General features: G+C 51.9%; 2 protein-coding genes across 2 annotated transcripts; both read left to right on the forward strand.

Moving 5' to 3' along the window:
- Positions 1-175: 175 nt before the first annotated feature.
- LOC126064113 (histone H2B type 2-K1) lies at positions 176-4,742 on the forward strand. The gene is made up of 2 exons (XM_049862757.1): positions 176-1,672; positions 3,663-4,742. Exons 1-2 carry the CDS (start codon positions 1,532-1,534, stop codon positions 3,897-3,899), a joined length of 378 nt encoding a protein of 125 aa, XP_049718714.1. The 5' UTR covers positions 176-1,531; the 3' UTR covers positions 3,900-4,742.
- Positions 4,743-5,820: 1,078 nt separating this feature from the next.
- On the forward strand, positions 5,821-25,943 carry IQCA1L (IQ motif containing with AAA domain 1 like). The gene is made up of 19 exons (XM_049862592.1): positions 5,821-5,831; positions 6,359-6,686; positions 7,687-7,806; positions 8,083-8,268; positions 9,792-9,863; positions 11,513-11,718; positions 12,309-12,393; positions 20,209-20,331; positions 20,485-20,560; positions 20,976-21,082; positions 21,366-21,449; positions 21,550-21,608; positions 22,347-22,429; positions 22,598-22,705; positions 23,502-23,701; positions 24,114-24,200; positions 24,525-24,702; positions 25,068-25,306; positions 25,836-25,943. Exons 1-19 carry the CDS (start codon positions 5,821-5,823, stop codon positions 25,941-25,943), a joined length of 2,460 nt encoding a protein of 819 aa, XP_049718549.1.
- The last annotated feature ends 1,583 nt before the right edge of the window (positions 25,944-27,526 follow it).

Genomic DNA, 27,526 nt, shown 5'->3' on the forward strand with positions numbered 1-27,526 from the left:
GAGTGCCTTTAAAGCCTGTCAGGGTCTCCAGACTAGCGGATCAGATGTGCGACCTCAGATGTGCGAGTGGTTGGGAGGTCTTCAGAGTTGGGAGGGGTGGGAGGAGGAGTCTCGTCAGCTCATTTGTCAAAAAAAAAAAATCTTCCATTCTCAATGGTTTTAAGAGTGTTTAAAAAGCGTACAAAATATATTTCTTCTCATGTCTAAAATTGGCAGCTCCTTGTTTTGTATTGAGAATAGCCCTCGTAGTCCACTTAAACCTTAGCGTGTAAGACAGGACCAGGTGTTCAGAACGGGGTGGGAGAGGTGAGTTTAATGAGGTGGGAGTGTTCAAGCTAGTCATACTGCCGCTTTCACACTACAGGCGATGTTTGTCTCTGGGACTTTCCCCATCACCCAATTTTGAATACTTTCTCCCTTCTACCCCCCACCCCAGTCTGTGTTTTTCATGTTGCTCTGGGGTTCTTTATTCACAGCCACTGAGAACCTGAACGCAGGTGCTGGGACAGCCAACGTCCTCCATCTAACAAGGCTTTGGCTTCCACACTCACACCACCTGCTTTAACAGAGGGCCTCCGTTGTTTTTCTCTTCCAGCGTCTTTCATCCAGAATCCCTTCCCGGCCAGACTCTTCCCTACCTACCGTGGTTCCCTGCTGTCCATCTTTGGCTTGGCCTGGCCCTTTTGCTCCATCCTCTGCCCCCAGCCCAAACCCCTCAGGCCTCTGCACACCTTGGTTCCACTCTATAACTCCATGCCATTGCACCTTCCCCAAACCCATTAACGTCGAGTCAGTTCCGACTCATAGTGGCCCTATAGGACAGAGTAGAACTGCCCCATAGGGTTTCCGAGGAGTGACTGGTGGATTTGAACTGCCGACGTTTTGGTTAAAGCAGCCGTATGTAGCTCTTAACCACTACGCCACCAGGGTTTCCCTCCTTCCCCAGTCCTCCCCAGTTAAATTGCATCCATCCTGCGAGACTGGCTTTAAATGCCCCTGTTCTCAGCAGAGCCTTCTCTGGCTGCCCCAGCCCTCACTCATTGTTCTTTTTGGAGCTCTTCCTCCACTACCAACCATCCCCACACGTTAGCTCTTTTTTCTCTTCTAATTGATGTGAATTGGACCGAGTTCTTCAACGATATTGTAGGGCTCCGTGGGGCCCGTGTTTCTTCCATGCCCCTGCAGCACATGGAGCCATCTGAGGCAGTGGGCGCTTGGTAATCCACTTGTGTTGGTGGTCTGGTGGCGGTCTGTGAACTTTAAGACGTTTGTAAATAACTGGGAGGTGGCTAGGTGGGGGAGGGGGCTGGTGAAGGATTTTTACTCAGAAATAGGAAACTACTTGGGGAGAGGAAGGAGCAAGTACTTTCAAGAATGAACTGGGAGCTCTGGATAGAGTTGGCCAGGGCCCGCCCCTCCCATCTTTCCACCCCAGGTGCTCGCCCCCAGCCACACCTGGTGGGGCAGCTGGCTTTGTATAAGTGGCTCTGAGGAGTGGGAGGGGGCCGCAAGGAGGAGCCAAAGCTGGAGGATGAGCGCTGAGCTTGGGCAGCAGCAGCAGCAGCAGCAGTCCGGGGGCCAAAGGGGCCGTAGTTCTGGGGATAAGAAGCCCAAAAAGCGTAGCCGGCGCAAAGAAAACTACTCAGTGTATATCTACAAGGTGCTCAAGCAGGTGAGAGTGGGAGCAAGGGTGGGTAGGGGGATGGAGGGGCACTGAACTGAAGTCCTGGTACCGAGGCAGTGGCTTCAGGCACTTGGCGCCTCTTCTTTTGAGGGGTTACACTTGATCTGGAGGCCTCTGCATCTCAGTATCTGTTGAGCACCTGTGATATGCAGAAGACAATGAAAACACGCTCTGTGCCGCCACCACCACCCAGAAATTTAAAGGGCTTTTGAGCGGATGAGACTATTGTATGGAACATTAGGTGGGGCCACGTGAAAGAGCCAGCCTTGTACAGACAAGATGTTGGGGAGTGAGCGTGCAGGGGGAGGCCAGCCGGGCAGACGGCCTGTGGATGAAGGCCCTGAGGGCCACAGAGGCCTAGATTTGACCCAGTCACATGCCCTGATGGTGGCATGCCCTGCTTGTCCCACTCTAAGCACAGACTGCCAGGGCCTCCATTTATGTGTCCTCCCAGTCAGAGAAGCACCCGCTATTGGGACTGTGCGCTGATGAACCTTAGGGGCATGGATGGGTATGTAACAGCCACTGTGTTTGGGGCCCAGATCATCAGAGCCACTGCCCTGTGGCAAGGGGGGTCTGGGAGGGGGCAGGTCTACTCCACTGCCTCCCTCAGGGTCTCACCCCTTGTTAGGCCAGAAAGCAGGCGGGGCCTGAGGTTGACTTGGTGGGGTGAGGGATAGGGTAGGCCCGGTAGTGGCACGCTGGTCAGGGCAACTGCAGAGGACAGACTTGCTGTCATGAGAATAGGGCAGGAGTGGGTGCTACTGAGCCCTGCAGCTTAGTCAGACGGGCTCAGAAATGGATGTGAACAAGGACTGGATCCTAGTGGGAGTTCCCCCTTTATCCAAGCAGGGTAAAGCATGTCATCACCGAGGATGAGGCTGTACTGACAACAGAAGGGATTTTGGTTCAGCCTTTTACCAAGGAATCCTGGTGGTACAAAGGTTAAGTAAGTGGTGAGTTGCTAACAGAAAGGTTAGCAGTTCAAACCCACTCAGCGGCTCTGTGGGAAAAAGACCTGTTGATCTGCCTCCATGGATTACAGCCAGAAAACCCTATGGGGCGGTTCTGCTCTGTCACATGGGGTTGTTACGAGTTGGAATCATCTCAGCGGTGCCCAACAACGACCTTGTACCAACTTAGATTTCTTCTTCTTCGTGGCAGTCAGGGGTGGCGGAAAGAGTGAGGGGCAGGGAGTTGAGGTGTCCTAGCTCCATCTCCACCTTGACCTGATGCATGTCTGCACAAGTGCTCGTCTCCAGTTTGCAGAGAAGCAGTTAACAGTGTCTACCTCGCTCACGCTTCAGGATCCTTTGGTCTTCTAGAGTTCACCTAGTTTGACAGCTTTGTAACAGATGAGGAGACTGAGGCCCAGAGGAAAGAGTTATTCAAGGTCACACGGTGGTTCCATGTCAGCCAGAGAGAGCTTGGGTCTCCTAACTGCTAGTCTGGGGCTGCCCATGTGTTATGAAAACCTGCTCTTTGGAGAGTGGTAATTACCTACCAAGTTACTTGCACAGACTTTTTGACGGAGTAGTCCCTCCTCTAGGAATTTAGCCTTCGGTGTGCTTATACAAGAGCCCTCAAGGATGTGTTTACTGTAGCACAATTAATAGAAACAAACCAGGACACAAACCCTAATGTCCATTAAGAGAGGAATGGTGGTGTAAGCCATGATTCCTCCATACTGCAGAATGCTGCGACAGATCCGGCGAAAAGCGAGACACACATAACCGATTCCATCTGGTAAATACAGATGCTTATAGTACTTACCAACATGGTCACCTCTTAGGGTTGGGAGAAACTTCTTTTTTCGACTTGGGTAGAGTGGTAAAAGGAAAACAACTCCCTATTTCCATGCCTCTTGGCCTCTGGGAAGAGGCTGCCTCTGACTTCCAGCTGGTCCCCAACTCGGGCTGAGATCTGAGGGGTTGGGTAGAATCCCTTGTTAACGCACTGGTCCTGCTGCTTCTCCCAGGTGCACCCCGACATCAGCATCTCTTCGAAGGCCATGAGCATCATGAACTCTTTTGTGAACGATGTGTTTGAGCGGCTGGCTGGAGAGGCCACCCGGCTGGCCCAGTACTCTGGCCGCACCACCCTGACCTCCCGGGAAGTGCAAACGGCTGCGCGCCTGCTTCTGCCCGGGGAACTGGCCAAGCACGCTGTGTCTGAGGGCACCAAGGCTGTCACCAAGTACATCAGCTCCAAGTGAGCAAGGCCTGACCACAAATAAAGAGCCTGCTGCTCCCGTGCACTGTGGTGGTTTATGAAGGAAGAGCAAGTCAGCATCACTGTTTAACACGGCTCCACAGGAGGGACGATAACATGTACTCACGCTTTCTAAGAATTGCTGAGTGTGTCCCATGAGCAGTTATCGTGTGGGCAGCGTGCTGTGGCAGGGCTGGAATCTGGACTGAGTCCTGGCTTGGCTGCAGCGCTTTCCTTATGACTTCTCTGGACTTGAAATTCCTCTTCCAAGGTTACTCTCCACCCTGACAGTTCGTGACTTTGTGGTGCCATCTCTTGCCCTGCGTGGCAGGTACTGTACTAGGCACAGGGCCACAAAGACCTTTCTTCAGGATACAAACACCCAGGTCAGCTCCCAGACAGCCGGCCGAGGTCCCTAAAAGGTATCTTTCCTCTTAATTTCAGAACAAATTGGGAATGTTCTTGAAACTCCTAATATTTTTAACCCAACTTTTATTTCGAAAAATGTCAGACCCACAGAGAAATTACAACAAAGTACAATGACCACACACATGTCCTTTACCTGAATTCACCACATAATATTTGATCACATTCTCTTGTTTTCTGCCTCTGCTTTGTCGTAAGCACATGACCCATAAATTCTCTAGGCTTCCAGGGGATGGTTGAAAAGTGGGACGTTCCTTTGGTAGTTGGATAGGCTGGGGGTTGTTGCTTTCAGCTTCATGTCCTGAACGGGCATCCCCTTCTAGTAAAAAAAAAAAAAAAATTTTTTTTTTGGCTGGCATTTGGGTGCAGTGCTGTGTGCTGCACGAGGATGGCATACAAGCCTGGCAAGGAGACTCCATGAGCTGGGAACCTGTTACCCATGGCAGGAACAGCTAGAAAGGGACAGGCCCAGGCAACCTGGCTCCTGAACCTCAACTTACCCACACTACCACTTTGTTTTATACCCAGTATTCAAGGTGCGATAGCCTTAATTTACAGCGTCTAGAAGCTTATCAGAAATGCAGAGTCTTGGGCCTCACCTCAGAACTTTGAGTCGGGCCCTGTATTTTAACAAGATCTTCAGTACTTTAGGTGCACATTTAAAGTTATGTAATCAAAAAAAAAATTTTTTTTTTTTAATCCCTAGTCTCTTGGTCCTCTTTGCTGCTCCTTGCTTCCCCCATCTTTTTAGCCCAAGTCCTTATATATTTACTCAGAAGCCCCTACTTAGTACAGAGTCAGACAGGTCATCCCCAGCTGACTGGGTTCAGGCTGTGGCTGAGGGACTGGTTTGTATTACCTCTGAGCCTGCAGCCCACAGATGGCTCAGAATGAGCCCAAATCCCACCGAGGACACCTGCCACACTTTCTTACAGGTACAGCCCACTCGTCCTCAGCAGACCTCAGTAAGATCGGTGTGTTTGTGTTGTCTTCCAAGGGGGAAGGTTGGGACTCCATATCCAGTGAAATGTAGTACCCTTTCCCCTCACGTCATACCTTCCTCCAAAGGACAGTCACATACCACAGTGAAGGGAGGCTGGACCTGAATTCAGGAAAAGGGTGCCGACGGACTAATGCCTTTAGGACTAACACTTATCCAGAGTCTCACGGCTTATGGGGAGTTTCTAAACCGAGACCGTTCAATTATTTGACCCCCACTCTGTGCTCTATCCTCCCCAGGCATATCACTTCACTGGAGTCTGTAACCATAGCCCCCTTCCCTTTGGGTGCAGTCTCCAGGTCAGCCTCCAAGATAGGTGGACCTCACCCTGCACCCTCCACCCCTCTGCTCAAGGTCTTAGAATGCTGGTACAATGGAACAGAACATTTACAGTCAGGCTGTACCAGCCTGGGGGTGGAGTCAGGATAGAACCACAGGGGTTCTATGGTGCCATGGTTAGTTTGCTCACAGAGGGCAGTGTGAGGAGGAGCCGGGCACCATGTCTGAGGGGTGAGTATTTGCTGGAAGAGGGCTCCTGCTGGGCTGAGAGAACAAGGAGCAGAGTTTGTCCCTGTCCCGTCAGGCTGCGCCCCGAGCATGTTGCTACTGCTCCCTGGGCTGTCGCTGCCTAGAGTACAGCTTCCTCTCCTCAAGCTTCCCTTGGACTGTCAATTCCAGAACCAGGGCTCTGCTCTGAGGAAGAGACCCTTCTCTATGCTCAGCCCACACCCCACTTCCCCCTACTGCAGCATCTCTTGGCAGCACCCCCACCCTGGCTTCCAGAAAGCCCCTTCTCGGCCAAGAGCCCTCACCCACCATTCTTGTTTGTGCATCAATGGGCCCCCTCCTTCATCCCAACCTCACTCCTCCCATGTCACCACAGGAACTCTGCTTGGGCTCCCTCTCATAAGTAACCTTGAGCTCACACCTCTGGAACCCAGGGTTCACCCTCCTTGGAGGGCTCAGTAGCTCCCAGCCCCATGCCAGCCAGGCTGCCCCCGCATTGGCTCAGAGCCTCCACCCTGTGCCCTCCCCAGAGCCTACCAGCGCCTCTGGGAGTCCTCCCACGTGACACTGCAGGAGCTGCTGGACAAGGAGCAGCCCCTGCTCGACCCCGTGCCCGACCCGGAGCGCCAGTCCTTCCAGCACCGGCTCTCATTACTCTACCTGTCCTACCTGGGGCTGCTACGCCGCCTGGACACCATCTACGACCAGATGGTGCAGCCGCAGAAGCGGCGGCTGCTGCGGCGCCTGCTGGACGGGGTGGCGGGCCGCGTGCTGGAGCTGCAGGAGGACCTGGTGTGCGCTGAACTCAGCGAGTGCTGCTGCCTGGACCACGTGCTGCAGGGGCTCAAGCTCACACCGGTGCGGGTCGCCCATGGTGCTGGAAGGGGTGGAGATGGGCGTAGAAAGCGAGTTTGGTCGCACTTGGTCTCCAGGGGAGGGCTTCAGAGGAGGGTGTAGGAAGAGAGCTGGGGCTCTTGGTTGGGAAGACCCGCGTGCCGCAGGGATCAGCAAGGAGAGTCTTCTAAAGGCTCCCTCCTCTAGTGTGCTCTGTGGACCAGCAGTGTCCGCATCACCTGGAGCTTGCTAGAAATGCAGGATCTGGGGCCCACCCTGACGTACTAAATCAGAATCTGCATCTTAACAAGACCCTCAGATGATCTGTGTGCCTGGACATGTTGGACACCACAGCTCTAGAGCTCAGACCTGCCTCCAGTCCTGCCCCAGTCCCCCAGTGCTGTCCCTACTCCAAGCCCACACCATGAAGCCTCAAAGTTTCCACAGCCAGTGGCATCAGAGTCAGCTGTGGACTCTCAAGGACACATCTTACAGGCTTCGTTCTTAGAGGGTCTCTAGAGGGTCTCCCAGTTGTGGAAGAGTAGTTTCAGACTCATGGTGACCCCATGTGTGTCTGAGTAGAACCATGCTCCATATGATTTGCAGTGGCTGTGATTTTTCAGAAGTAGATTGCCAGGTCTGGGTGGACTCAAATGGCCAACTTTTTGGTTAGCAGGTGACCAGTGTTAACCGTTTGCACCACCCAGGGACTCCCTGGGGAGCCTGGGAATCAGTATTTTTGAGAGCTTTCCAGATCATTCTGAGGTACCTTGGATTTGGAACCATGGCCCGTTACCTACCTGGTCCTCCGAAATTCAACTCTAGCCAGATGGTAAAGGTGGGGGAAGAGAGGGGTGAAATTGGGAGGAACCCTCTCATAATCCATGAGCTCCCCACCCAGGGCTCTAGGGTTCAGGACTAGGTTCCAGGTGCCAGAGACTGTGAGCCACTGAAAATGGCCATGGATCAGGCAATGGCCCTGACTTTTGATTGCTGACCTTCCTCCCCCTGTATTGCCCCAAAGGCAGAACTGGAGGTTCCAATTCCCAAATACTTCCTGTTGGAGCAGGCCAACATTCTGAAGGACCGGGGGTTGATGTTGGCAGAGATTCTGTCCAAAATGGAGCCAGTGTCCTCTGAGGAGGTGAGGGCTGGGGATATCCCCAGAATCCCCCCAAAGATACCTTCTAGCATGCAGAGAGGCCTTGCCCTGTCCCATATACACCTCAGAGTGCCCTTTGGGTACCTCTGGTCCTCTTCAGGGCAGCTCCTGTGCTCATGATCACCTTCCAGTGCCAAGATGGGGGGCAGTATGTAGGCAGCCATATGCCTGGCTCTGCCTGTGGGCTGGTCTCCTAGGCCCCACCCGGATGCAGGCCAGCCCTCATCTCTTCCTGCACTTTGCCATTACTCTGGTCAGAGTTTTCCAGGAATGCACCGGGCTGAGGCCATAATCGTGCTGCAAAGAGCTGAGAGGGCTCGGCAAGGCCGGCTCCGTGCAAAGTTTATGCAGGAAATTCGGAAAGAGGAAGAGCGGGATCGGAAGAGCCGGGAGGATGGGAGGCGCAAGTTCACTCAGGACCAGGCATCTGTCATCATACAGAAGGTAATCTGACACCAGCATGTAAGCTGGGGCAGGGCCTCCTGCAGGAGCCTGTGCCAAGGGTGGTGGTCACAAGGGGCTTGTCTTAGGCTGGGCTCTCTAGAGAAGAAAAACCTGTGAAGCATCTATATGTATATATACATAAAGAGAGAGAGAGACTTATATCAAGGAAATGACTCACGTGGTTGTAGAGCCTGGAAAGTCCCACGTAAGTGGGTCAGGCTTCTGACTCACATAGCTGCGGAGGCCTAAAAACCCCAGGATCAGCAGGTAAGCTGGCAGGCTGCTGGCTCACAGATTGCAGAGGCTGATGAATCCCAAGATTAGCAGGTAAGCTGCTAGCTCAAGTCCCGAGAAGTAGAGGTCAGATGAACAGGAGCCAGCTGCAGGATCCAGAGCCAGCAAAAGCCCACACGCCTTGCCAGAAGGCCCACCTACATTGGATTCAGGCCACACCCCCAAGGAAACTCCCTTTCAACTGATTGGCTACTCACAGCAGTCCCAGCACGGAGGTGATCACGTTACAGCATATCTCATCATGGAGGCGGTTACATCATTATGTGACTCCAAACTCTAGCCTAACTGCCAAACCACTGAGAATCAGGGCGTAGTCAAGTTGACCTCAACCATCACAGGGTTCAAGGGCTGAATTCTGTTCTCCACAATTCAAGTCCAAACTCCTCATGGATAGAGGCCTTATCAGCCCATAAACATGTGTCTTATTTATTATTTATTCTGCATCTCCATCCCCAAGAAGATTTGGACTGGGTTCCATAAGAGCCCCAGAAACAAAAGGATCATTAAAATTAGGGAGGAAAGATGCACAATAGTGTAGCAGAACACAGCAGGTGATCGTTTCAGAAGCACTTCAGGCTGCTAACAATGAGCCACTGTTGTTTCCTGAGCCTCCTGGTGACCAAGGTAAAAGGAAACATGATGAGTTAAGTGGAGCTTGCTAACTCCAGCTCTGTGCCTTCTGGGGCCCCCTGTCCTCTAACACCCTACCCTGCCTCAATGCAGAAAGCCCCGTGAGAACGGGGAGTGCCTGGCTGGATTCTGCCTGGTGCCTCAACCTCCCCCCACTAGTGCTGGAGGTACACAGAGTCTGAGTGCCTGGGCCAGAGAAAGAACATGGGGTCAGGAGCCAGGAAGCCTGATTCCAGGACCAACTCTGCCTTGACAATGTCCCATCTCTGGCCTCTTTTTCCTTGTGGGAAAAGCTAGGAGTCACCACAGCCCCTGCAGCGCTAAGGCCTATGTCCCTTGGTGGAATAAAATATTTGTTCCAAATGCCATAGCATTCTGAGAAGTGGGCTATTGCAGTGCTTCTTGGAGGAGAGACTGCTGTGATACAAAGGATTAGCAGGTGGGGGGCAGGAGGAGAGCATTCCTGTGGGCACACCCGGTAACACCCTGGTCCTGCTGAAGACAGCTGGAAGCCCCCTCCCCAGCGCTGCCCCACTGCCCCCCAAACCTCCCTGCCAGGGCTGCCAGTGAGTCCCTCCCTGAGCCCTGTTGCCCCCCAGGTGTGGAAAGGCTACTTGCAGAGGAAACGCACAGAGCAGGACCGGCAAGTAGAGATGGAGTTTATCGGCATGGTGAGGGCCCCTTTGCACTCTCCACACAGCGCACACTGCGAACTCCACCCCCCACTCAAGACGTGGTGGGAATCAGTATGGAGGGGGAGTCGGGAGGGTGGGGGGGGGCTTTAAAAGTTTGGTTCAGAAGAGGGGAGGGACAGAAAAGCCACCTCTGAGCCTCACCACTTTATGCCCCTCCCTCTCCTTAAGCCCTTAGAAAAATCTTAAAATGTGGGAAGGGGCTAGGAGGGATAGCAGCACAGGGCATTGTCCCGGACCCCACCCGTACCCCTCTCCGGAAAGAGAGGCCACAGGGTGAGCCCAGCAGAGGGACAACGCCTCAGGGCCAGCATCTGGGACAACCAGTGGGCCGAGCTGCGGAGCCACACCCTTACACCAGGGCTTTTCTAGTCCCAGGCTTCCCTGCTGTGGGGGTCCAAAAGCACTTCTCTGCCCTGTGGGGAGGATCGCTCAGTGTTCTGAACGCCTGTGATGTGATCTGAGCGTGTTTGTGTGGGTCTTAAGAGATGCAGAGAGCCCGATGTGCGCACACACGTGTGTGTACACGTGTGGTATGTGCATGTATATGCATGTGAGTGTGCATACACACATGTGGTGTGTATGTGTATGCTCATGTGTGCATGTGTGTGGTATATATGTGTACACACACCACGTGTTCATGACTGCATACGCCTATGTGTGTGGTGCGGTGTGCACTTGTCTACATGTGTGCGTGTGTGAGGTGTGTGCATGTGTGATGTGTGTCTGCCTACATGTGTGTGCATGTGTGGTAAGCATGGCTACATGTGTTCCCATATGTGGTGTGTACGTGTGTACATGTGTGTGCACATGTGGTGTGCAGGCCCCTCCCCGCGGCTCTCACGTGTCCTTTCTGCTTGCTGCCTCTGGTCCCAGTCGCTCTCTGCAGACCTGGGAAGCAAAGGCAATGACAGGACTGAGGGTTCAGCCCCACCGGGCAGACCCTGGAGTGAACTGGCTGATGAAGGGAGCTGGGGTGGGTGGGCCAGCCTGTGGGCAGCCACAGGGATTGGAGGGAAAGGCACTTCCCAAGGGCTGGTAGCTGCCAGGGCTGAGCCGGTGACATCTTGGTAGGGCCTAGGTTGCTGCTTTGGGAGGCTTGGAGGCTTCTGAAGGAGGCTGGGACGGCGGAGGGGGCACCTCAGCATGGGGGGGGCAGGGCCGCCCAGTGGGAGGGGCGGGGGCAAGCCTAGCACCAGCGGTGGGTGAGAAGGGAGCTGGCCGCCTGGGCCCATCAGCAGTGTGAGCTCAGCGTTTTCAGTAATTGTCTGCGCAGAGTGATATTTAAAATACATTTGGGAGCCAATGAGGCGGGAAAGTGGCTGCCAGTGCGGCTGCCAACGCAGCCCGGTGGCGGGAGTGCGGGCGGGAGCTGGGCCTGAGGCTCACAGGGGAGGGTGTGCGGGGGAGCAGGCAGGGGGCAGCCCAGATGCACTGAGCAAACTCATTATCGGAGTAATTTACACAGACGGGTCTCGGCTCCAAACGCAATTTCTCCTGATGCAGGCTCACCCGTTGTTGCGTTCAGGAGTGCGTGCAATGGCGGGAAGGCATAATGGCAGGTGTGTGCGCAGAAGAATGGGGCTCTCCCTCCTCCCGCTTCTGAGCCCCTCTCTCCTGTTCCCCAGCTGCCCTCACCCAATGAGACGGAGCACTTGGGCATCCTGTCCCAGGCCTGCCTCAGGGAGGATGTCCGGAGGCTCCGCCAGATGGAGAAGGAGGAGGAGTTCCAGTTGGCCATGACGCAAACCCATGATTCTCTCATGGAGATCGAGGGGCCCGACATGAAGGAGAAGATGAAGGAGCAAATTCGACAGTGGTTTATTGAGTGCCAGTCAGTGTCCCCAGCCACAGCCAACCTGGCCCTGAAATACCTGTCTTCTTCCTTACCCCAGCGTCCCCATAGGCTTCTTCTGTCCTCTCTCCACAGTTTGGTTCTCTAGTTCTGAGGGGGCCCTTTTCTCCACCCACATTCCTCCAACACACTGCTGACACTCTTGGCCTAAACCTTGGCCCCCAACTCACCATACCCTTGCCACACATGATTCCCCATTTCCCTGGTGGAAGAGAAAATGCCAGAATAAGAAATGCATGAATTTCCCCCATAAGCCACCTGTCTTTTCTATTTTCTATTCTGTGTCTATACATTCCTTCTTTCTCTCCCTCTGTCTCTGTGTTCCTTTTATCCTTCTCTATCCTTCTATCCAACCATCCACCCACCTTTCTACCCAGCTGCTCATCTACCCGTGCATCTGTCCACCTGTCTGTCCAACCACCCATTCACCTGTTCAACCTCCAATCCACCTATCCAACCACCCATTTACCTGTCCAACCACTCATCCATCTGTCCAACCACCCATTCACCTGTCCACCCATTTACCTATCCAACCGCTCATCTTATCTAAGCATTTTATGTCCACTTAGTGCCCTTACTGGCCGGTTTCCTGACTATCCAGATGAATCTGCAGGTGGATCCTACTTGATCTTTGCAGACAAGACTCCAGAACAGGTATCCTGGGTGTGATGGTTAAGGTTGTGTGTCAGCTTGGCTAGGCCATGATTCTCAGTGGTTTGGCAGTTATGTAATGATGTAATTTGGCAGTTATGTAACAATGTAGTCATCCTCCCTGATGTGATCAGTCAATCAGTTGTAAGGGGAGTTTCCTCAGGGGTGTAGTCTGCATCCAATATATATGTGGATGTTCTGGTAAAGCTTGTTCACTTGCTCTGGATCCTGCTTCTGGCTTATCATCATCTGACCACTGGTTCTTGGAACTTGAGCCAGCAGCCTGCTGCCTCACCTGCTGATCTTGGATTCGCCAGCCCCTACAACTATGTGAGTCAGGAGAAGCCTCCAGCTTGATGCCTGACCCACAGACTTGGGACTTTCCAGTCTCTATGTGAAATGGTATGAGCTGTTTCCTTGAGATAAATCTCTATATAGAGAATCGTCCCTCGGTATCTGTGGGGGCGTGGTTCCAGGACACCCCATGGATACCAAAATCCATGGATGCTCAAGTCTCTTATATAAAATGGCATAATATTTGCATATAACCTAGGTACCTCCTCCCATATACTTCAACTCATCTCTATATTACTTATAATACCTATTTACAAGGTAAATGCTATGTAAATAGTTATTTCACCACAATTGAAAACTTGCTCTGAAAGGGACCCTTTCTTTTCTCTTGAGTTTCTTGACCTCTTCTGGAAACGTTGATGCTGCCTCAGTGTCAGCTGATGTAGATTCTTCCATGATCTTTAAATTCTTGAGGATGTAGTGCTTTACATAGCTAGCCAGCCATCCCTTACTAACCTTAAACTGCTTCCTCTCACTGTCCTCAACCCCCTCACACTTAGCCTTTGAAGGATTGCTTTGACCACTTAATTGCTTTTTAGGAGCCATTTTTCCACAGAAACAAAGGGTACACACAAAACAAGTAGTGAACGAATGAGACACTAGGCAAACAATGCTCAAAGAATGAGTGCAGGAGAGAGACTGAGGATCTGTGAAATGGTGGGAGGCTACAGCAGGGGATGCCTACACATCGCTTTATTTGCATGGATTCAGTATAGAGCTTGGCACACAGCAAACTCAAATTTTACTTTTTGGAACTTTTTTTTTTCTCTAAATATTTTCCATCCTCAGTTGGTTGAATCCACGGATGTGGAAGCCACAGATACTGAGGGCCGAGTATATACAGTTCACTTGTTTTGCTTCTCTAGAGGACCCAGCATAAGACATTTAATACTGAGAATGGTTATAGAGAAACAAAATTGTAAGAATGAGTTTTCTGAACCAGTTCTCAAGTCTGGCTAGTCTTAAAGGCAAGGGTGACTCTGCCTCCGGTAGTAAAGAGGACAATTCTAATCCATGGCATAAGGTGGCGATCTCAACATGCAAAAATCACCACCAATAGATCAAGTATTGGTGAGAAGCGAGGCTCTAGTGATTGAATGTTTGACACTTTTCTACAATTTTTTCAGAATGAGAAGTACAGAGAAGCTGGTCGGTTTGTTCTACTTTCACTAGACAAAGTGGTGAAAGAAAGAGATGAGCTCAGAGCTTCAGAGTCACAGCTCAAGCACCACATAAAAGACCTCAAAGTTGTCACTTGTGCACTGAGGAAAGTGCTATTTCTTGTAGTAACAGAGCTGATATTGCTGAAAACCAAACCCAGAGTCTTACTGTAAGAGTGGCTGAATTACGATGTAACCTCGAATGGTATCTAAAGTTCAAATGAGTGCATTAATTAGGAAGAAAGGAGATACTGAAACTCCGGATGGGGATATATGGGCAGATAATCAGGAAGATGGGGACATTGAGCCCCTAATTTCAGTTGATTTACTCCTGCCAACAGAACCGACCCTCTTACTCACATCTGAAAAGATTACTCCGTCTTTGTCTGCTAAGCCACCCTCCCCAGTAAGACCATCATCCCCTCCACCCCCACCTAATGAGATTGACCCAACTGTGTTTGAAGAGCCTTTGTCTGGGACATCGCCTGGGGGGGAGTCTGAGCTATCACTTTTGAGTCATTGCCTGGGGTAGCACCTAGGATAGATGCCTTAAAAGACATTGCTGAATGTTCCCAGGACCCATCCCACCACCCATTTTTGCTTCTAGACCTATAACTAGACTTAAGTCCCAGCGAGCCCCAAAAGGTGTGACCCAGGAGGAGATATGCTACACTCCAAAAGAAATGCTTGACCTTTCTAATATGTACAAACAGAAACCTGGGAAATATGTGCAGGAATATCTATTGAGGGTGTGGGATAATGGTGCAAGGAACATAAAGTTGGATCAGTCTGAGTTTATTGATAGGGGCCCACTAAACACAGATTCTTCACTCAATGTTTCATCTCGAGAGATTAGGAAAGGATCTAGAAGTTTATTTGGTTGGGTGCTGAAGCATGGGTTACGGGGTGGCCTACACTAAATCGAGTTGAAGTACCTGCCTTGATATACTGTAGAAGAAGGTATCTAAAGACGTAGGGAAATTGGCATGCTAGAGTGGATTTATCAGATTAGACCCACACCCACACATAGAGTGCCTAGGGGACACACCTTTCACAACAATGAGGAACAAATTTGTGAAGGGAGCACCAGCATCCTGGAAGACTGCTGTGATTGCTATTTTATGTAAGTTAGATTTGACAGTGGGCACTGCCCTAAATGAATTAAGACATCTAACTACAATGAGGCTGATTGGACCCTGTGGTGGTAGGGGCCAAATGGCTGCATTCAATCAGCAAAAACAAGGTGGACATGATTACCATAATGGACAACAGAGTAAAAGCAATAATCAGAATAGTCTGACTCATATGGATTTATGGCATTGACTACTTAGTCATGATATCCCTAGAAGTGAAATAGAAAATCTACTAAATGTTTATTTGATCTGTGCAAGTGGAAGAATTCTAGGTCAAGTGAACCACAGTCTAACTTGAATCACTGGAAGAGAGTCACAGCCCCTCAGTCAATTCCCAGACTTGAGCCAGTTTACAGACCCACAATCCCTTGAAGAAAGGGGAGGCCAGGTCTCCTTGAGGAAGGGCCCTACTATACTGCCTGTCTTCTCCCCATCTTCACCAAAGTTAATCTTTCTTCCTGTCTTCAACAAAGAGATCTATGGTCTTTTATGAGAGTGACTGTTCATTGGTGAAAAATGAAATAATCAGACTTTTCAGGAATTACTGGATACTAGCTCTGAACTGACACTAATTCCAGGAGACCCAAATGTCACTGTGGCCCACCAGTCAGAGTGGGGGCATATGGAGGTCAGGTTTTTAATGGCGTCTTGGCTCGGATTCATCTTAGAGGGGATTCAGTGGGTTCCTAAAACCATCCTGTAGTGATTTCCCCAGTTCCAGAATGCACAATTGGAATAGATATACTCAGGAACTGGCAGAACTCCCACATTGGATCCATGAGAAGTATAGTAAGGACTATTATGGTAGGAAAAGCCAAGTGGAAGACATTAGAACTACCCTCACCTAGGAAAATAGTAAATTGCATTCCTGGAGGGATTGCAGAGATTACTGTCACCATGAAGGACTTGAAGGATGCAAGGGTGGTGATTCCCACCAAGTCCCCATTCAACTCACCTATTTGGCTTGTGCAAAAAACAGGTGGATCTTGGAGAATGTTAATAATCTTGGAGAATGACAGTGGATTATTGTAAACTTAACCAGGTGGTAACTTCAATTGCAGCTGCTGTTCCAGATGTGGTTTCATTGCTTGAGCAAATCAATACATCTCCTGGTACCTGGTATGCAGCTATTGATCTGGCCAATGCCTCTTTCTCCATTCTGGTTTAGAAGGAACACCAGAACCAGTTTACTTTCAGCTGGCAAGGCCAGCAATACTTCCTCACTGTTCTACCTGAGGGGTATGTCAACTCTTCAGCCATATGTCATAATTTAGTCTGCAAGGACCTTGATCACCTTTCCCTTCCACAAGACTTCACACTGGTCCATTGCACTGACTGATGACATCATGCTGATTAGACCTAATAAGGAAGAAGTGTTAATGATTCTGGACTTAGTGGTAAAACATTTGAGCGCTAGAAGGTGGGAAATTAATCTCACAAAAATTCAGGCACTTGCCAACTCAGTGAAATTTCTAGGAATCCAGGGGTGTGGGGCATGTCAAGATATCCCTTCTACAGTGAAGGATTAGTTGTTACTTCTGGTCCCTCCTGCAACTAAAAAAGAGGCACAATGCCTGGTAGGCCTCTTGGCCTCTTTGAGTTTTGGAAGTAATATATCCTTCATTTGGGTGTGCTACTCTGGCCCATTTATCAAGTGACTCAAAAAGCTGCTAGTTTTGAGCAGGGCCAGACCAAGAAAAGGCTCTTGCAATGGATCCAGGCTGCCATACAAGCAACTCTGCTGCTTGGGCCATGTGATCCAGCTGATCCAATGGTGCTTGGAGTGTCAGTGACCGAGATTCTGTTTGGAGTCTTTGGCAGGCCCATATTGATGAATCACAGCACAGACCTTTAGGATTTTGGAGCAAAGCCCAGACTTCCTCTGCAGATAACTACTCTCACTTTGAGAAACAGTTTTTCGCTTGTTACTGGGCCTTAGTAGAGACTGCACACTTAACCATGGGGCACCAAGTCACCATGTGGTCTGAGCTGCCCATCATGAACTGGGTGTTGTCTGACTCACAGAGCCTTAAAGTCAGATGTGCACAGCAGCACTCCATCATTAAATGGAAGTGCTACATACAAGATCGATCCTGAACGTGACTTGAAGTCACAACTAAGTGGCATGAGGTAGTGGCCCACAGCCTCATGGGCAGTTCCTTATGATCATTTGACTGAGGAAGAGAAAACTCCTGCTTGGTTTACCAATGGTTCTGCACTATATCCAGGCACTAAGCCCCTTTCTGGGACCTCCCTGAATGACAATTGTGAAGGGAAATCCTCCCAATGGGCAGAACTTTAAACAGTGCACCTGTTTCTTCACTTTGCTTGAAAGAGAAATGATGTGGGATTTCATACTAATTTATGGACTGTGGCCAGTGGTTTGGCTGGACGGTCAGGGACTTAGAAGGAACATGATTGGAAAACTCGTGACAAGGAGGTATGGAGAAGAGGTCTGTGGATAAACCTCTCTGAATGGGCCAAAGAAGTGAAGATATTTGTGTCTCAAGTGAATGCTCACCAAAAGATGACCTCAGGAGAGGAGGATTTTAACAATCAAGTGGATAGGATGACACATTCTGTGGAAGCCAGTCATCCTCTTTCTCCAGCCACTCCCATCATTGCCCAATGGGCTCATGAACAAAGTGGCCATGGTGGCAGGGATGGAGGTTATGCATGGGTTCAACAACATGGACTTTACTCACCAAGGCTGACTTAGTTACAGCCACTGTTGAGTGCCCAACCTGCCAACAACAGAGACCAATACTGAATCCCTGATATGGCACCATTCCAACCAGCAAACTAGTAGCAGGTTGATTACACTGGACCTCTTTCATCATGGAAAGGGCAGTGTTTCATTCTTACCGGGATAGACACGTATGCTGAATATGGATTTGCCTTCCCTGCACATAATGCTTCTCCCAAAACTACCATCCATGGACTCATAAAATGCCTTATCCACCATCATGGTACCCCACACAGCATTGCCTCAGAGCAGCACTCACTTGACAGAAAAGAAAGTGTGGCAATGGGTCCATGCTCATGGAATTTACTGGTCTTATCATGTTCCCCATCATACTGAAGCATCTGGCTTGACAGAATAATGGAATGGCCTCCTAAAGACACAAATATGGTGCCAGCTAGGTGGCAATATTTTGCAGGGTTGGACACTGTTCTCCAGGAGGCTGTATATGCTCTAAACTAAAAAAAAACTAGTGTTCAATATATAGGACTGTTTCTCCCATTGCCAGGATTCATGAGTCCAGGAATCAAGGGGTGGAGGTGGGAGTGGCATTGCTCACTATTACCCCTAGTGACCCACACTCAATTTTTTTGCTTCTTGTCTCCATGACCCTATGCTCTGCAGATCTAGGGGTCTTAGTTCCAAACAGAGGAATGCTCCCACCTGGACACACAACATGGATTCCATTGAACTGGAAGTTAAGAATACCACTTGACCACTTTGGGCCCCTCATGCCTCTGTATCAACAGGCAAAGAGAGGAGTTACCATATTGGCTGATGTGACTGATCCTGACCACCAAAGGGAAATCAGACTGGTGTTGCATAATGCAGGTCAAGAAAATTATGTCTGGAAAACAGGACACTTTAGGATATCTCTTGGTACCACCATGCCCTGTGATTAAAGTCAATGGAAAACTACAGAAACGCAGTTCTGATATGACTACTAATGACACAGACCCTTCAGGAACGAAGGCTTGGGTCACTCCACCAGGCAAAGAACTATAACTGGCTGAGGTGCTTGCTGAGGGCAAAAGGAATACGGAATGGGTGGTGGAAGAAGGTAGTTCTAAATACCACTTACGACCACAGGACCAGTTGCAGAAACTAGGACGGTATTTATTATGAGTAATTCTTCCTTGTATGTGCGCATCAAATATTTTTATTTTGTTCACTTATAAAATGTGAATGGGCCTAGTGTGTTTTCGGTTGCACACTTGTTAGTTTCGTCATGTTAGGCACAAGTATGACTTTGTAATTGTCTTTATTTAGATATTGTGTATGGTTTAAGGAGATGTGTACAGGTGCCAAGTTGACAAGGGGTGCACTGCGATTGTTAAGATTGTGTGTCAATTTGACTGGGCCACAATTCTCAGTGGTTTGGCAGTTATGTAATGATATAATCTGGCAGATGTGTAACTATGTAATTTGGAAGCTATGTAATGATGTAGTCATCCTCCATAATGTGATCTGATGTGATCAGCCAATCAGTTGTAAGGGGAGTTTCCTCAGAAGTGTGGCCTGTATCCAATATATATATGGACTTTCTGGCAAAGCTCGCTCACTTGCCCTGGGTTCTGCTTCTGGCTAGTCATCATCTGACCTCTGGTTCTTGGGACTTGCTCCAGCAGTCTGCCATATTGCCTGCCTGTCTTGGAATTCATCAGCCTCCACAGCCTGTGATCCAGCAGCCTGCTGTCTTACCTACCAATCTTGGATTCATCAGGTTTAGTAGTCTGTGAGCCAGCACCCTGCTGTCTGACCTGCCAATCTTGGGTTCGTCAGTCCCTGCAGCTACGTGAGTTAGCAGAAGCTTCACCCTGATCCCTGACTCCTGGACTTGGGACTTGCCAGCCTCTACAACTGCATGAGCCATTTCCTTGAGATAAATCTTTCTGCCTTTCTGTCTGTCTGTCTGTCTCTCTCTCTCTCTATATATATATACACCAGCGTGCACTGGTTTTACTTCTCTAGAGAATCCAGTCTAAGACACTAGGGGTAGGACAGGTGTTTTCTATGCAGGCTGAGCCTGACGTTAAAGAGAGTAGTAAGTAAAGCTCAGGATGGAGGCGGTGTGGGGGAGAGGTCAGCTATGATCAGTGGAGGCAGATGTGGCTAGAAAGGCTACATGGGGAAGGTGAGGGAGTACCTGTCACTTAGAGAAGGCATCCATGCCAGGGAGAGTACATATGTCTGGAGACACCCTTGTGGCTCTAGATCTGAGGCCCCTGAGAGAGCCAGCACCTCTGATCAAAACATGACTTCACTTGGCTCCTCTGTCTTCCTGGACCCCAGTATGCAGTCTCTGGACTCTCAGCCGTCTGGACCCCATCAAGTTACTCAGGTCTTGTGGTGCTGGGTTCACTCCTGAGTTCTCCTGTTCCTATTAAAACCCTTCTGGTCTCCGAACATCATCTGTTTTTGGTCACAGGTGAGAATGGAGCTGGAGCTGCAGGTCCAGGAGAACAAAAAGAAGGAGCAAGAGAAAAATAAGAACAAGGATGAGGAGAAAAAAGAGAAGAAGAAGGGGAAGGAAGAAAAGGCCAAGAAGGGGGTGAGACACCTTGTGGATGTGTGGGGCGGTGGGCAGGGAGGAGCAAAGTTTAGGGGAATTCACAGCAGGAAGGTTGGTCTGGGTAAGGATTAGTTCAGAGTTTGTGGTAGGTGGAGGTCATGGAGCTGAGGTCATAGAATGCTTCTATTCCAGGAAGTGGATGATATGCTGAAAGTGTTGCCGTCCAAATTTATACCTGTGATCAATGCTGGGCATGAGGAGTACATGAGTAAGAGGAGAGAAGGCCTTGTGGGGGCAAAGTGGGAGTCTGCCACATGAATCAGAGGTGGGGGTGTAGCTGTGTGTGGGGGCTGAGGAGATAATGTGAAAGGGGGAGAAGGGTATGTGTGATATGATTTCTTGGATCCAGGGTGTCATAGGTTTGGGTCTGACTTCTGTGTTCATAGTCCTTGGGGTTGAGCCTCTGTGGTCTGAGTAGAAGCTGCGCCAGGGAGCTCAGTGGGGAGAGGTGGATCAGTTTGGATCAGGTTCCTGGCCAGGGTGTGTCTGTGTGTGTGTGTGAATATGTGCAGTGCACGTGTGTGCATGTGTGCTCACAAGTCTGTGTGTGTATGTGCAAGTGCACACACATGCCTAGGGCTCTAACCTTCCCTCCACCCCTTTCCACCTTTTTCCACGGTCAGAGCTATGGAAGAACCGCTATGAGAGCATACACCCCAATCAGAGTTTTGACCCTGAGACCCTCCGGGAGGAAAAGAGGAAAGAAGTGGAAGTGGAGATCCGCATGCAGGTGGGAGGACTCATCAGGGCCACCCTCACTCTCCCCACTTTGGTGGTTGGCTGAGAACCAGGCTCAGGGGTAAGCAGGGTACAGACCAGGGGTGAGGGTGCAGCGGCTGAGGGCTCCAAAGCACAGGGGATGCCCGTGTGGGTGCCCTAGCCACCTTTGCATGGCTTGTCTGGCTTTTCCTGGAGGCTCTCTCTTTCCTCCCATCTCTGTCCTGCTCCTTGCCCCTGTCACCTTCTCTTCACTGGGCCCCTGCTGCCCCTTCCACTCCCTCCTGTCCCCCCAGGTGGATGAGCTGATGCGGCAAGAGCTGAAGAACCTGCGCCTGGCCGTGGACAGGGAGGAGGGGAGACCCTTGAAGGCTCCAAAGGCGAGATGAGGGTCCAGGGCTAGGGCTGGGAGGGTTCCACAGGCTCCCATGGGAGGAGGAAGGAATAGACACGCTCACCTGTGCACTTGTGTCCAACCAGAAGAAGCCTGGGAAGAAAGCTGGAAAGAAGAAGAAGGAAAAAGATCTGACCCTAAACAGGTACCAGACTCAGCTGTGCCCTTGTGCTGTGGGGTGGGGGAAGAGCTGTGGTCTGGGACAGAAGGCCTGCTTTGTACTGTGTGACCTTGGGAAAGTCACTTAAGTGTCCTCATTCCCAAGTACCAGTCCTGCCAAACTGCCAAGATAGCTGTGAGGGTCACATAAAATAGTAATAAGAGCTTTGAAAATTATAACGCAGATTAAGATGCAGATGGAGTACTGCCGTTGCTCAGATCCTCCTTCCCACCTTCGCCCTCCTTAATTAGCTCTGCCCCTACAAAGACATTGCCCCCTGGATCTGCCACTCTAGAGTACTGAGCAGCTTGTCTGGGGTGGCTTTCCACTCACTTCTCTGTACCCACTCTCTGGTAGACAGAGATCGTGAGCACGTTCATGGTTTTTACTTTAATAACCATCCTTCCCAGGAAGGCTTACATCTTAAATGCGGTTTCTTGGAAGAGGGTAATGCTTAACCCAAATGAATGGATTTCTAATGGTGGGACTTTGGGCAATCCACAGAGGGCACTGGTCTTTCCTGCCTCCCTTTTAGCCCACAGAGCACCTTCACGGGACAGGGCTGGTGCCTTGGCTTCTCCCCCACACCCTGTGCCTTCTGATGCTGGCTGCAGCTTTGACCACAAGATGCGGGCGGGAGGACCATCCTCCTCTTCTTCATGCCCTTCATAAGACCCCGCCTATGCCTAATGTCCTCTGGGTCTCCCTGCCCACCCTCTGCAGGTCCCTGGAGTCGCTGTTCGAAGAGCTTGTCATCCATGGCCTTCTGAAGAAGAGTGAGACAGTGGCACTGAAGGATTACGTTGGTGAGACACCATCCCCCTTCCCTACCGCGCCTGCTCTGAGCTGAGGGGCAGCTAGCCCCGGATGGCACTCTTCCCCTTGCTGAAGGCCACTTCTTGGAAGGGGGCCTGGCTCCTTGCCAGACTCTCTCCTTTGGCCCAAGTGAGTGGCCTGACTGCCTGCGCCCTCAGGTGACTGCCTCCATCTTGGATCCACTCTGAATGTGGCCAACAAGTTGCCCATGCCCTCCCTGTTTGACATTCGTCAGAACATGGCCTTGTACGGGGTCCTCCGGCTCGGTGAGAAGCCCCTGGGGGTGTGAAGACCCCAAACTGGGCAGAGACTTTCAAGGCCTGGGTTCAAGGCAGGGTGGCTGAAGGGGGGGACATGTCCCGTCCCTGGGTGCCATCTGCCTGCTGGAGACCACACCCAGAGGGGCTGCCCCAGAAGTCCCATGGGCCCTTGACCTACTGCGGAGTCCACCTCCTAGCTCCATACTCAATTCAAGTGACATCACCCACTCTGTTCCTTTCCCAGGAAGAACAGCCCCAGCCCACCCCATAAAATAGCAGAGACCAGGATCTCTCTGGGGGAGTTTGTCATATACCCTTGAATTTCACCCATTCATAGTCCAGGAGTACAGATGGTATGGAAACCAGAAAGGGCATTGAAAGGGGCAGAGGTTTCCTCTGACACCATATACAGAAAAAAAACATTGCCGTCAAGTTGATTCCAACTCACAACGACCCTATAGGACAGAGTAGAGCCCCATAGGGTTTCCAAGGATGTAAATTTTACGGAAGCAGAAGGCCTCATCTTTCTATCGTGGAGCAGCTGGTGGTTTTGAACCGAACTTTCAGTTAGCAGCCAAGTGCTTAACCACCGTGCCACCAGGACCCCTCCATACCACATACAGCCCTTCAAAACCCTCCAGGCTGTCAATCACAGCCTGCAGGCGGAGGACTGCTCAGAGGCTGGGGAAGCCTCATCCAGAGCAGGCCTGGCCGTGGCCTTGCCCTATGCAACGCCCCCCCCATGCCCTGTCCTGTGCCACCGGCCCACACCCTGCCTCTGGCCCCATTTCTTTCCTCGCAGGCTCCCCAGATATACATGCCATGGCCCCCCTCATCCGCTCCATCCTCCTAGTGGGCCCCCCAGGCACAGGGAAGAAGATGCTGGTTAAGGCTGTGTGCACAGAAACCGGTGCCAACCTATTTGACCTGTCCCCCAGTAACCTTCAGGGCAAATACCCTGGCCGGGCTGGCATACAGATGGTCGTGCACACGGTCTTCAAGGTCAGTCCCTCTCGCTGCTCTCCTTCTCAGTCTGTGACAACACAGCAGAGTGAGCTTTACGCCAAAGGGGTGCCCACCTGCCCATGGGGTGATTCCAGGAGCTGGGAGGTCTCCCCACCAACCCCTGCTATGAGCTCTTAGACACTTGGAGCCTGTGAAGGGCCATAGCAATTGCTTTTCTGGGAAAGATGAGGTCGAATATGAGCCCCTCCCTGTCCCAGAGGGGAACCTCAGACTCCCCACCAAAGCGCGATGGGCTGGTCGGGGTGGCAGGATGCCAGGAGTGGGGCTGGCACTCAGGTGGGCACAGTGAGGCCAGCCTGGCCCCTGCTGACCCTGGGCTTACCAGGTGGAGGAAGCCGCCCTTGCCCAGGGGCCTCTGATGCCTGACTTCCCCCCTCGGCCTGGCCAGGTGGCTCGGCTCCTGCAGCCCTCTGTGATCTGGATTGGGGGAGCTGAGAAGACTTTCTATAAGAAGGTTCCAAAGGAGGAGAGGGAGGTGAGGGGCACCATGGACCTGGGGGTGGGGAGCAGGAGCAGGGCTGGGAGCCGGACTTTTTCAGGTTACTCCTAGCCTAACCTACAGTGACCCTGGGCAAGTGCCCTCTCCTCCACTGCCTCATTCGCCTGTCCTAAAGCAGGATAACAGCCTCTCCCTTTCCATCCCTCAGGGCTGGTGGGGATCGCTGCCAGACAGGGTTGGGGGAGCCCTGAGCACCTGGAAGCCCTGCATGCCAGTCACTGTGTGCCTGTCCCATGGGTTCCAGAAGCTCTCTGATTCCCCTAGCTGACACCCCCACATCTGCTCCCCTCCCTGGAGCAGATGGATCCAAAGCGAATAAAGAAGGACCTCACCAAGGCCCTGCGCCTGCTGAACCCTGGAGACCGCGTCATGTTGATTGGAACAACAGCCCAGCCACAGCTGGCAGAGATGAAGGGGCTGTGCCGGACCTATGAGCGCATCCTCCTCGTGCCCCGGCCCGACTACGCCTCCCGCTATGGTGAGGCCTAGGTCCCAGAGGAGGGCCAGAAGAGGTCCTGGGACCACTGCCCCTGCCATAACCTCCCCCGACACACCCTTGTCTGCATGCCCAGGCGTTCTGGAAAGACCACCAGACAAGCAGTCAAGTGGCCTGTGTACTGGTCCCGGTTGTGTGGAAAGCAGACAGGCCATGTAGTTCCTGGAGCTCCACTACCTCGTGCTGGGGGAAGGGTGTGCTCACCTGTGAGGTGACACATGTATTCTGCTTTCCAAAGCACCCAAGTCATTTGAGGCTCCGAGGTCAGAATGTGCTGTGCCTTGCTGCCTGCCCCCCATGGGTGCCCACCCGTGACCCCCATGCCCATGTCCTCTCCATGCTTGCAGTGCTCTGGAAGCATATGATAGAGACCCAGGGAGTCCAGGTGACCCAGAGCCTGGACATCAGTGCCCTGGCCAAGGTGTCAGATGGTTACACACCTGGCCACATCCTCCAAGCCACCCAATCAGTGCTGACCGAGCGGCGGCTCCTGCAACTGTCCAAGCGGCCCCTAGTGGCCTCTGAGTTCCTGGGGCACCTGGCCAAGCTGGAGCCAGTGTACAAAGAGGAGGAGGAATCCCTGAAGGTGAGGCTCTTTCAGGAGAGGGTGGGCGGGAGCCCCAGCCAGGGTCCACAACCTTCCTAAGCCAGTCCCACAGCACACTTCGGACCCTCTCCTTGCTCCGCAAAAGTGCTAGATGACAGGTTAAAGTGAATGTGGCATTCCGCTTAGCAGGGAACAAGAAATCACCGGGGGAAGACCAAGGGGTGAGGGAATGGGCAGGAACATCTCACTTGGTTTCCTTGAGGGTGGGAGCCTGGAAGGGCCAGTGATAAAGGGGAAGCCTTGGTCTGCTTGGCACTGTGCCAGTGTCCACTCCCTAAGGGACAGGAGTGGCAGTGAAGAGAGGACTGCAGGGTGGAAGGTGCCTGGAGAACTTAGTGTGAGCAAGGGAACCCCGGCGAGAGAGAAGGGAAAGCTGTTGAGGAAACAGGGTCCCATAAAAAGGGAAAGGGTGAGGTCAGAAGACAGAACTGAGGGTCAGATCCCAATGGACCAGGTCTTCCTCCTCAATCCTCCTTTCTCCTTGCCCCTCCTCCTCTTCTCCCCCAAGGACTGGTACTTCAAGACTCCACTGGGCAAAAAGAGAATGAAGCTTAACAAGGAGCAGATGGAGGCCGAGGGGGCCAGGATGACAAAGGAGAGAAAGAAAAAGAAGTGATGGCCAGATTGAAGGGGCCTGAGCTTAGTCGGGGAGTGGGGGGGTTTGGGCAGCAGAGCCAGCACCCAAGGCAAAGGGGTCAGTGGGTAGAGGTATAAATGCCCACGTGGCTTCGGGGACCCAGCTCTTCTTCGGTCCAGCTCCATGTCTTTTGTCCTGTCTGTGCCCACTGCCTGAGCCAGCCCTCACCACGCTCCCCCCTCCTGCCCAGGCTCCCATCCACCCACCCAGCCACACCACCCCTGTGTCCTCATTTCCTCATCACTCTGCTGGCCTGGCCCTAGCTCCCTTCCTCCTAGAGGCGTACCTGGAGGGATCTGTGGGAGAGAAAGTGGGGGGGGAGCAGTAAGGAAGATCAGCAAACTGAAAAAAGCGAGCCCAAAGTTAGCAGACCTGGTTCTAGCCCCATTTGGTAACTAACCCCCTGAATTATCCTGGGCAACCCTATCCTGTCTCTGGGCCTCAGATTCCTTATCTGTGAAGTGAAGAGAGGTCCAGCTACTCTAACAAAAGTGTCTGGGAAGTCAGAGAGGTGAGGCTCTTGGACGGTGGTGGGGGTGAGGTGCAGACGGAAATGGTTCTCGGGAGAAAGGGCTCAGCAAGGGTGTGGTGCTAATGGAGGGTCTTCATGGCCAGGGTAAGGGCTGGTGGCAGGCCCAATGCCTTCTCCAGGTGGTCTTCACCTCTCTCTTCTGGGGACCCCCCCCGCATTCTACCCACCCACCCTCTGCTCCCCTTCTTCCAACCCAGAGCCCACCCCTCTGGGGGCTGGCTGCAGTATAGCCTCCAGCTCCTGGGGCAAAAGTCCATGGGCCCCTCCTTGCTGGGGAGAGAATGGCTCAGGGGTGGGGTGGGTCAGGGACTAAGGGAGCAGGAGACATAGGCCAACATGAGGAGAGGGCAGGTCAAGGTCAAGGAGTACTCTGCAGCCTGTAGAAGCCGACAGGAGCCGATAGGACACTAGCCAGGCACAATTACTGGGGCTAGAGCAACCCCAGAGTTTGGGGCACTGGCAGGACACAGAGCTGAGCTCCGGGGGGGGGTGCTTTGACTTTTCTTTCTCCTATTTTTTTCTGTTTATCTCCTCAAATGACAGTAGTCCCCTTATCTTAATGTGCTGAGACTCCTGTCCAACCATGGCAAGGTGGAGATCCTGTTGGGGAGACCAGGGCTCCTCCTAGGGAGATGGGGTGTCAGCACTGAGAAGGGCATCTCCTGCTGTGTTGCTGTTTGCGGCTGAGCCCAATTCCTTTGGGCAGAAGCCTGTCTCCTGGAGGGGGAGGTGGCCTGAGGAGCTACTACTGTGGGCCTGTCCTCGGGTATGGGAGTGGGAAGGTGCAGGGCTGGTGGGTGACACCGGGAGGGCAGGAAAGCCAGTTCGGCCTCACACTCCCCCTCTTGGGCTGGGGGCCCAGCAGGACAGACCAGAAAGAACCCAGAAAACAGGGCCTGAAGCCCCAGGCTCTAGTTCTGGCTTTGCAACAAATTACCTATGTGGTCTTGGGCAAATCACTCCCTTCTGGGGCTTCATTCTTTATCTCTGACTTTACGGGTTTGGGCAGGATGGCCTGTGTGGCCCCTTC

Source organism: Elephas maximus, chromosome 20 (genome assembly GCF_024166365.1).
Source record: "Elephas maximus indicus isolate mEleMax1 chromosome 20, mEleMax1 primary haplotype, whole genome shotgun sequence".
NCBI lineage: Eukaryota > Metazoa > Chordata > Mammalia > Proboscidea > Elephantidae > Elephas > Elephas maximus.